Source organism: Poecilia formosa, unplaced genomic scaffold (assembly GCF_000485575.1).
Source record: "Poecilia formosa unplaced genomic scaffold, Poecilia_formosa-5.1.2 Scaffold251, whole genome shotgun sequence".
NCBI classification, from domain to species: Eukaryota; Metazoa; Chordata; class Actinopteri; order Cyprinodontiformes; family Poeciliidae; genus Poecilia; species Poecilia formosa.
In genome coordinates, this window is record NW_006800190.1 from 917,344 (window position 1) to 927,942 (window position 10,599).

The 10,599-nt window shown below is 39.9% G+C and overlaps 1 protein-coding gene across 3 annotated transcripts in view; it reads left to right on the forward strand.

Moving 5' to 3' along the window:
• Positions 1-89: 89 nt before the first annotated feature.
• mcm8 (minichromosome maintenance 8 homologous recombination repair factor) overlaps positions 90-10,599 on the forward strand; it is a 13,532-nt gene continuing 3,022 nt past the window's right edge. The window contains exons 1-20 of one of the 3 annotated variants that reach the window (XM_007569925.2): positions 90-258; positions 778-878; positions 927-1,049; positions 1,203-1,268; positions 1,890-1,972; positions 2,057-2,206; positions 2,319-2,416; positions 2,486-2,684; positions 3,584-3,669; positions 4,110-4,255; positions 4,393-4,467; positions 4,549-4,687; positions 6,424-6,454; positions 6,550-6,687; positions 7,284-7,344; positions 7,514-7,594; positions 7,966-8,161; positions 8,255-8,468; positions 9,794-10,003; positions 10,095-10,171. In XM_007569925.2, the coding sequence (XP_007569987.2) occupies positions 791-878; positions 927-1,049; positions 1,203-1,268; positions 1,890-1,972; positions 2,057-2,206; positions 2,319-2,416; positions 2,486-2,684; positions 3,584-3,669; positions 4,110-4,255; positions 4,393-4,467; positions 4,549-4,687; positions 6,424-6,454; positions 6,550-6,687; positions 7,284-7,344; positions 7,514-7,594; positions 7,966-8,161; positions 8,255-8,468; positions 9,794-10,003; positions 10,095-10,171 (2,261 nt within the window). In that variant the 5' untranslated portion in view covers positions 90-258; positions 778-790. Of the gene's footprint in view, positions 259-286; positions 707-777; positions 879-926; positions 1,050-1,202; positions 1,269-1,889; positions 1,973-2,056; positions 2,207-2,318; positions 2,417-2,485; positions 2,685-3,583; positions 3,670-4,109; positions 4,256-4,392; positions 4,468-4,548; positions 4,688-6,423; positions 6,455-6,549; positions 6,688-7,283; positions 7,345-7,513; positions 7,595-7,965; positions 8,162-8,254; positions 8,469-9,793; positions 10,004-10,094; positions 10,172-10,599 lie in introns of those variants that run through there. The other 2 variants (XM_016680648.1, XM_016680649.1) reach the window with 2 other exon arrangements.

Sequence of the window (10,599 nt, forward strand, 5' to 3'; positions counted from 1 at the left end):
CAACCGCCATAAAACAAAAAGAAGAAGAAGAGATTGAACGTATACCTGTAGTTATTTTTGGTGTCCTTCAGGGGGCAGTATAGCACCTCGCAACCTGGGGTGTTGTAACCAGCAGCAGAAGAAGCTTGTTGTCAGTGGAGGGAATTTTGACACTTTAGTTAGCTAACAAATTGTCGAAGCGTTTCGGTAAAAGTGATTATTTAGTGGACTGGTCTAGTTCCAGAGCAGTTATAGTATCTTATCGACTCAAAACGAAAGGTATGTACGACCTTATGTAGCTTTCTTAGATTTCCTATGATAATATAAGGTAACATTAATGAGGTTCTTTAAGCAATCCCTGTGTAACTGAAAACAACAACAAATTTGGTGTTACGTTGGTACCGGTGGCGCAGGGGTACAGCGTACGACCCGCGGCCGTCACAGGTTCGAATCCCGGCCAGACGACCTGCATGTCTCCCTATCATAACCCATTTTCATCATGTCTGACAACCGTCAAATAAAAGCCAACAGAGCTGGGAAACACCTTAAAAAGCCAGTGTTTGTGGTTAAAAATAACTAACTATGTAGGCTACCTGTTTCATTCATTGGCTCTATCAAGTGATAGAAGTGTTGGCCATGGCTTATTTCTCTTGGAAGACTGCAGTGATAAATCCTGTGCTAGATGTACGATCTCCTTTGCACATTGACTCGTTTGTGTACGCAGCAGGTGTGTTTTCATTTAACTAAGCATTTTTTAAAAAGTGAAATCTGTGCTTCTAACTCTCAAAATGTTTTTAGACTTTTCCCCCCAATGAGTACAGAGGGAACCTCTAGAGGCTCATGGAGAGGTGGGAACAAGGGATGGAGAGGAAGAGGAAACGGTGGATGGAGAGGAGGAGGTGGGAATGGATGGAGAGGAAGAGGAAACGGTGGATGGAGAGGAAGAGGAAACGGTGGATGGAGAGTACAGGGAGGGTGGAGGAGGCCGTGGAGAGGAGGGTCAGCAGCAGGAGGTGGAGGGAGCCGAGGAGGTGGTGTTAGTGGAAATCCACCTTTAAGCTCCCAGAGAGGTGAGCTCCATTATTATTTCTGTATCTAGTAGGAATTTTGCTTTATTTATTTCAAATCACCTCCAAAAATTTCATGTCACCATTTTTATTAGTTTAGAACAAATAAAAAGTTCTTTCGGCTTCATCCAGACTGCTTTACTGTTGTCCACTCAGCCCCAATCCAGACCACTCTTGATGCACTGTGTCCATACAAAGGCTGGGCTCTGTATTTCACAGAAGGTAAGTTGATGTGTCATTACAGGACATATGTGGCCTCATATTTTAACTTAACTTGGTAAAATTTCAATGATTTGTATGTTATTAATTATTTTTGCATTTTGTTTTGTTATGAGAAGCCTTGCAGCCTAATTTTATTAATTTGTTCTGTTACAAAAGAATGCATTTCTCTATGTTTGTGTAATGCAGGGGTCCCCAAAGTCGGTCCTCGAGGGCCGGCATCCTGCATGTCTTAGTTCTCCCTGGTTGTAGTAACAACCTTTTCAGCTGGTCAATGTTCATCTTAGACCTTCTAACGAGCCATCATTTGATGCAGGTGAGCTAAACCAGGGAGAGAACAAAACATGCAGGATGCCGGCCCTCGAGGACCGACTTTGGGGACCCCTGGTGTAATGTTTTAACTTTAATCCTTATGTGTTCACAGTTTTCTACAGTTTCACCAAAAATGCTCTTTAACCCGTCTTTGCTTTCACTGTCACTGGTGTATCAAAAAACATATTTAAAATTAGTTGGCAAACAAAGTTTAGCCTGGCAGAAATTAAGTAAAGCCTGGCTGTACACAACAAAAGTACAATGTTTACATCTGTATTTATTTTGAGAATATTTCCATTTTTTCCTGCTAAGGTTTCATAGAGAGCTCGCCCAGTGTGGAGAAGATCAAAGTGTTTGAGAAGTACTTCATATCCCAGATCCATCTGTATGATAAAGTAAGGCCTGTGTTGGTATGTTTTTATACTTTGTGTTTTCTCGGCAAAAGGTGAGTAAAAGAGAACAGTTGTGTTTTTCTGTAGGATGAGATCGAGCGCCAGGGCAGTGTGCTGGTGGATTACACAGATTTAACTGGGAATAAAGCCGTGTGTGAAGCTCTCACTGACATTGTGACAGACCTGCGGGAACAGCCAGATGTGATACTGAACTGTTTGGGCGTGGCCATTCATCAGGTAAACACAAAAAGCCATTGAATGTAATATTCTTCCCATAAAACTATTTTAATTTGTGAAGTTAGTCTGCTTGCTGTTACATTTCCAACTGAAGAGTGTGTGTGTGCTTCAGGTGTTGACTTCAGATTTGGAAAAACAAGCTGCAGAGCTCCAAGATGAGGAACTTCCTGTTGCTACACCAATCATCAATATTCCTCATATCAGTGTGAGGTACTGACTGCCGTACAGAGCAGGAAGTTGTTTCACTGTCCCAGCTGAGCTGTAGGTTCTCCCTTGCAGGCTGTATAACTACGAGCCGCTGACTCCACTGCGGACTTTGCGAGCCAGTGTGTTCGGCCGGATGGTGTGTGTGAGAGGAACCGTGGTCCGGGTGAGCAACATCAGGCCTCAGTGTACCAGGATGGCGTTCAAGTGCCAGACCTGCACCAGCACTCTGACCCTACCACTGCAGCATGGGAAATATGCCACACCTACGAAGGTTTGAACACACACTTCAAAGTGATCTGGGTTGGTTTCACAAATTTGGTGACTTTGGGACTTTTCTGTCAGGCAAAGATTTGAGTCACAAGCAGACATCTTCAATATGTTGTGTGACTCAAGGCAGTTGAGGCTACCATTGACTAGTTGCTAGTAAACCCTTTCTAGCTAGTTTGTGTTTTCAAACCTACATTCATTTATCTGCTAGCTAAAAAGTTATTTGGGCTAAAACCCAATGCACTAGTCATAAACATTAGTTAAACGCCAAAGCGCTATTCCAGCATGCTATTAGCAGAAGCTAATGCTAACCTGCTAAATTCAACTATGTTAATATCTACCACGGCTATCTGTGTGAAGTATTCTTAACAGTCGATAACCAAAACTTCAACACAGATGTCAAACTTTATTCACGAAACTATGCTGCTTTATCTGGAAAAATTAAATTAGGGGAAGCCAAGTGTGCTAAATGTTTTCAAAGTTAGCAAAACCGCTAATGCGTTAAACAAAAAAATGCTTCATTATTAAAGAATTAGCACTAAGCTTAACTACTTGAAGAATTGTCAACAGTCGAGCACCAAAGCTTCAAAACAGGTGTCAAACTTAATTTAGCTGAAAGTTTTCAAACCTACATTCATTTATCTGGAAATTTTCATTTAGAGGAAGCTAAGTGCTCCAACTGTTTTCAAAGTTAGCAAAAATGTTAATGCATTAAAATAAAAAATTAGCTCTGCTATTTTCAGATTAGTGGAAATGTACCCATCACTGGTTTTTACCTATTTTATGTTATTTAAAGCACTAAGCGATTTTACCACGACTGTTTTCCACTGAAAAAAGGCACTTTGGCCCATAAAGATCATTCCAGGTACATAACGACACAGTTTTGTTTGTTTTATCACGTAGTGTATCCAGCCTGGATGTCGTACTCGTTCCTTCATCCCTCTTCGAAGTTCTCCCTCCACAAAGACAGTAGACTGGCAAATCATCAAGTAAGGGCATAATGATCATATTCTCTGTGTAGAGGAGATGAAAGCTGTTGGGTTTGGCCTACAGAGAATATAACATCAGCCGTAAATTTTAGTTGGGACATTGTGCAGACAGATTTATGGAGTTATGAAGGATTGTTTATTTATTGTTTTACATGCTGATGATTTCAGAAGGTGTGGTCTTCAGATATTGCAAGTTCTACAATTTTGTGGCAAATTTTGTTTAAAAAAAGTCTATTTTTTATGTGTCTGTAATTTACTACGTAACAGATTTTGCAAGGCTTTTGTAGCACATGTATCATTTTTGAAAAAAGTTAAACATTTTAAAAACTGTTTAGGAAGCTAAAATTGTATCTCCATATGAAAAAGATTTTGAAAGGCAGATCAAAAGTGAAAAAAGTGTTTGTTGAGCTCTGTGAAATGCATCTCTATCGCCTCCTCAGGGTGCAGGAGTTGATGGGCGGCGAGCAGAGGGAGACGGGACGAATCCCTCGCACCGTGGAGTGTCACCTGACCTCTGACCTCTGCGACAGCTGCGTCCCAGGAGATGCAGTCACCGTTACGGGGATAGTCAGAGTCATCAATGATGGTGCAAACATACATATTAATATCTGATCATGGTTACAGATGTACCCTTAGCAGTGACAAATAGGACTAACCTCAGACACCACCCGTCCAGTCAGATGTCTTCATCACATAGTTCAAACATTTGCTTTCTGACTGCAGGCAGCTCCAGAGGAAATAAAGATCAGTGCATGTTTCTCCTCTACATCGAAGCTACTTCAGTCAGCAACACCAAAGGTACCGGCAGGCATGTTTTTGATCCATGCCACATTTCCCTCTAAGAATTCAGGACAAAGTTAATAATAGCTGAATATTCAGGTCAGCTGTCTAAGTGTGGAGGTGAAGAGTCAGGAGGATCGAGGGAAGATCGCACAGGAGGAGAGGAGTTCAGTCTGAAGGAGCTCTACGCCATCCAGGAGATCCAGTCACAGCCGAACCTGCTGCGACTCATCGTGCAGTAAGTTTATTGCTGTCTGCAGTTTGTTTGACTGCTTTGTGCTTCGTGGTATTATTGTAAAATCATCAAAAGGTTCAAAATAATGATTTGTGTAAATCTTCAGTCAGGCATGAAAAATACGATAGTGGGGGGAAATCAAATCAAAGAGTTCAGTGTGTTTTTATTGCTGTGTTTGGCGATATGGACTGTGATGACAAGCCACCACAGCAGTGCCAGAATTTCTAGATATTATATGATTACATAGATGAGCTAATCTATGTAATCATATACTAAGTTTTTGGACTTAGTAAGACTTTTTGTTGAACACTTGACCTATATGGATCTGTTTAATTGAACTGGATGAAATGTTTAACATGTATTTAATTCTAAAGTAAAATTACTTGCAGATCAGTTCTGCTCTGCTACATCAGACCCTTCTGTTTAAAAGGAGTCATTTTAAACTCCTTAAATGAATAAGGATGACTCTGACTCTGGGCGTCCAGCTACCATGGCCGATTGCGGGTTTGAGAAGACAGACCAGATACACACACAAAAAAATTAAATTATAACATTTCTTATTACAATAAGAATTTTGATTCATTATTGTCTCAGTAAATTTCAATTAGTGATGTTAAATAAAAAAGAAAATCGACATCATTGTCAGATATGTTTTTTCTACTATTTTTTTCCACTGGTTATTCCACAAGAGCATGAATCATTTCAAATATATGAATATGAAGTTATTGGCAGCTGTGTCTCTGTTGATGATTCCTTCTCTTCAGGAAAGTTTAGCAGCTAAAACTGAACTGCAACTTCTGTGAAGAGAGAAAAAAATCAGAGGAAAAGATTAACTTACAAACTGAAATAACAGCAAATATCACAACATTGGAGAGTACGGTAGTAGGAGACAGTAGCAGAGATATCCCGGGATATTCATTAGAAGGAAATCCTAAAAACTGGTGGAGCATGTGATTTATTTAACATGACCTGGTCAAAGTTGAAACCACTTACTACAGGACATGTTAAGGGTCCATCTGTCCATTTATGCATTTTAGGATTTTTTTTGTGATGTTTTTCTTACGATGGCCAAAATTGATGGATATATCTGCAGTGAATTGAAAACGTCTGTATTTACACACAAGACTGAGAAGTCTTCCAATTTAAATCTGGAACAGTCTGGAGTTTATCTGAATCGTTGTAGAATTGCGCCGCTCAGCAGGTTGGAGCAGGTCTGTACTTTCATTGATTTTTTTTTTTCTTTTTCAAACTTTCATTCCTGCCTTTCTGTGGGAAATTACTTTTTTTGACAACTGTTCCTTTATGTTTTGGATGCAGTGTAGTTGTTCAGGTTTTTGGCAATATGTTTCATGCTTTGATATTTGGTGATAATGTGTAACCATAGCAACTGGGTAGCAGCTGATTAACATTGGGAAAGCTGAAATAATATCAACTGAAGCTAGAAATATATTTAGTTTCCCTTTGGTGTCAATAAAATATGTTTGAATTTGAATCCTATTGTAGCCATTTTTTAAAATCATATTTAAAGTTCTAGATTTCAGAGTTTGTCTCTGTGTTCATTTTTTCCTGTGTTCTTGACTTTTCTCTTTTAATTTATAATGAGCATTGCTCTTCTAGGAGTTATACTTGACAGTATTGATTTATAATTGGTGAAATCCAGCAGCCATGTAATGATCTGATTAAAACAGCTTTAACATGTATCAAGTTCTTAACGTGTGCTCTTCTCTGACTTCTTCCAGCTCTTTGTGTCCTGCCATCTTCGGCCATCTGGTGAGTTCAGACTGAAATTACACTCTGATTTCATAGAGCAATCAGACACGCTGCTCATATTCAGTGTTCATGCTGGTTTTCCTGTGTGTTGGCAGCTGGTGAAGGCTGGCCTGGCTTTGGCGTTGTTTGGAGGCAGACAGAAACACACAGATAAGAGCAGCGTCCCGGTGAGAGGAGACCCTCACATCCTGGTGGTGGGAGACCCTGGACTGGGGAAGAGTCAGATGTTACAGGTAACACAGAGGAGCTGTCCCACTAAGCAATTTATTAGTTAATTGCATGATAGATTAAAATGAGCTCAGTGATTTTCATTCTGCTGATTAATATTTTTTGAAGGGTTATTTTGTTCACAGAGTCTTCATATTGCTTTTTATTAAAGTTGCAGTTTCCAACCTTCTGTCTCATTCAGCTCCTTCAGACTAGTCAGCAGCAATTAGCAGATACCTACTGGAACTGCGCATCTGCTGAGCTCATTATAGGAGCTACTTATCAGTAAAACACTGGTAAAAATGTTGTTAAAGGGTTAATAGAGGAACCATGTTGTGATGCCTTTAAAAATAAATAAATATATACTCAGCACTTTTGTAACAAGTTAACACTTACTTGATTGTGCTATAAAATGGCACTTTGTGACTGGAATACACACAATACTTCCCCTTTATAAATGATTTCAAAACAACAATTTTTGTTTTATTGTCTATTGCATTAATTTCTGGGACAATTCATCATCCAGTAAAAGTTGTAATTGTGATCCTGATCCTTTTGTGACGTACCGACTGAGGTGGTTTAGCTGTTCATATCTCTTTTGTTTCTGTTCCTCCTCCAACAGGCGGTGTGTAACGTGGCTCCAAGGGGAATCTATGTATGTGGCAACAGCACCAGCACCACAGGTAAGCCTCTATGTGCCTGTACTTCAAATCCTAGAATTGAAAGAGAGGGTATTGTTTTTGTTTGTTTTTTTACCTTGACTGTTTCTCTTTTTACACACTCTATGTTCTTTTGACTATGGTTATATATACTCTGTTTCCAAAATGTAACATTTTGTGTTCATCTCCAAAGGACTAACAGTGAGTCTGTCCAGAGACTCTGGAACAGGAGATTATGCTCTGGAGGCAGGTGCTTTGGTGTTGGCTGACCAAGGTAGTCAAAGTATATCCATGTGAACTTTCCTCTGGAAAGTTTATTTGAAATTCCCCAAAACTAACAGCGTTATTAATTTTCCATATTGATTTTTTTTTTTCACTGCTGGGTACAAACATCAATGAAATTACGGTGCGGTTTAGTATCATTGTACTTAAGTATCTGATAGTAGATAAGTTTATTTCAAGACTAATATATGTGGAGGTTTTTAAACATAGACTCTTTGCAAAAACAGATGTATTGCAGAAATGTTGATGGTGAATTGTGAATACCTCAAAAAGTGATAAAATTTGAAGTCCATGTTGCCCATTGTTGGTTGGCACCTTCTGTGTCAGGCTGACTTCCTGTTTTTCTGCTTCCTGTACTTCCAGGTCTTTGTTGCATTGATGAGTTCGACAAGCTGGGGAGCCAGCAGCAGGCTCTGCTGGAAGCCATGGAGCAGCAGTCGGTCAGTCTGGCTAAGGCCGGCATCGTCTCCTCTCTGCCTGCTAGAACGTCTGTTGTTGCTGCTGCTAACCCTGTCGGAGGCCACTACAACAGAGGGAAGACTGTCTCTGAAAATCTAAAGTGAGTTTTCACCTCTAGTAACTTCCAGCAGCTGCTTCAGGAGGATGGAACCGTGGAACAGTTGGCTTTAATTTCCTTCTGGTGTGTCCGTAGAATGGGCTCTGCCCTCCTCTCCCGCTTCGACGTTGTCTTCCTTCTTCTGGACATCCCAGATGAGTCACATGATCGCCAGCTGTCCGAGCATGTCATGGCCAACAGGGCGGGGAAAGGCAGAACCAGCAGCGCCACGGTGACCAGAACAAGTAATGACCCGGAGACTTCCATCCTGCTGCAGCAGGCAGCCATGCCTCTGTCTGAACGACTACAGGTAAAACTTTTTTTTTAGATGCTGATGTTTGTGGGTAGGATGGATCTCCTGCAGCGGCCTGTCTTACAGCAGCTTTGAAGAAGACTCTGACTAAAGATGCTCTGTTGCTGTCTGATACTTAGGATGCTCTGGGTTGTCTGTAATCTTTTTGATTTTATAAAGAATCCTTCCTTGCACAATATTATCCAGAGATTCCAAACTAGTCTCCAGAACAGAGCCAGCCTTTTCTACCAGGCAGTCTAAAACAATCTGATCTTTTTAAAATAAATGAGTTTATCATACTTTAGCGCCACCACCAGTTTGTAGTAATTTCACTCCTCTGTGTTAACACTTTTACTGAACTAACTTTGCCAATATTCCGCTAGTGTCAAAAATATTACATTTTGCATTTGCTGTGTTACTATTAAATAAGAAATGCAATAAAAATCATGTGAATAACTCTGTCCATTCAATAGGTCATTAAAAAATATGCTGCACCAGCAGCAATATCCAGTTGTTAAATGTGTGACTCGTGTGATGTGAAAAAAGTGTTTCCATTGCAGTTTTGCAAAATGAATTAATTTTGATATAGCTAAAAATACCACCTCACCCTGGTGCCGAAACTTGCTTTATCAAAATTTTTTTATTTTTTCAAAATTGCCATGTTTCTATTAAGCGGCATTATTTTAGTAATGTCAAATTGTGCAATTCTATAGTCAATATAAATGCAGCTATTTAAGAGTCTACATCAGAGGACCCATCTCTGTGTCTGTCTGGGAGAAGGGCTGAACAAAACTGTCTTTGAAGCATTTAACCTCCCTCTGTTATGGCACAGGCTAGGTTTGAAATGTCAGTGACCTTGTAGGGCAGATGATTGTCTCTTAGCAGTTTTACTTGCTCAAGCACTTCAAGGGAATGCAGTGGAAATTGCACATCTACTGAAGGTGCCTACAATTTAAAATGTGAACTCTGTTTTACATTTGGAAAAGCCTATTTTACATTCTTTTAAAGTTTTCCTTTGCTCCAAAATGATCTCATTTCAACATTTACTATTTACTATTTAAATCATATTTCTGAGTTACAATCTTGCCCTCTTGACATGGAGATCTGTTGTCCTTCGTTCTTATCCTAACTTCTCTGTTTATGTTCAACACAAGATCATGATGTAAGCTGGCACCAAAGTATCAGCTGACTGTAATGTTAGGATGAACTCTGTCAGACTCTTTATCTCATAGTTGGCAACTCTAATACTGAACGTTAAAGTAGAGAGATCTACTGAAACTTAAGCACTCCTTGGCGTTTGTACAGCCTGTCAAGATTTGACCAGTCCCACCTGTTGTCTCCAGTTTCCAGCAAATGAATCAGTCGATGTGATTCCAACATGCCTGTTGAGGAAGTACATCAGCTACGCCCGTCAGTACGTCCGACCCACGCTGTGTCCTGAAGCGGCAAAAACCCTTCAGGATTTCTACCTATCTCTGAGATCCCAAGCGCACTCGGCTGATGCCACGCCCATCACCACACGGCAGCTGGAGTCCTTAGTCAGACTTACAGAGGTGGGTTGGTTTGGCTGAGGTATTTAGTGAGTGCATCGTACCTTGCTGAAGTTCTGACTTTCTTTTCCGGCAATTGTTTGATTTTCTCTAGGCAAGAGCCAAATTGGAGCTCAGAGAAGTGGCGACACAAAGTGATGCTGAAGATGTGGTGGAGATCATGAAACACAGGTAACTCTGCTGCAACGTCAGGAAATCAGAAGAGACTTTAGAGACTCCATGTTCTATTTATTTTTATCTCACTGTTTCACCAATTAATGAAGTTCCTCGCTGTAATAACCCTAAACAGTGCCTTCCAAAAGTATTTATAGCCATTGAACTTTTTCTATTGAGATATCCTGCAATCGACAAACACAAAGAAGTTCATAAAACCAAACCAAAAAACCAAACCAACTTTATTTATAAAGAACTTTAAAACAACCACAGCTGATACAAAGTGCTGTACATCAAAACACAACATAACAATAAAAAAAAACATAAAATAAAAACTTACAGTTTAAAAACAAAAACATACAATTTAAAACTAGATCCCACTGGAGTTGAAAGCCAAGTAAAATAGATGGGTTTTAAGACGAGCTTTAAAAGTGGACAGTGAAGGG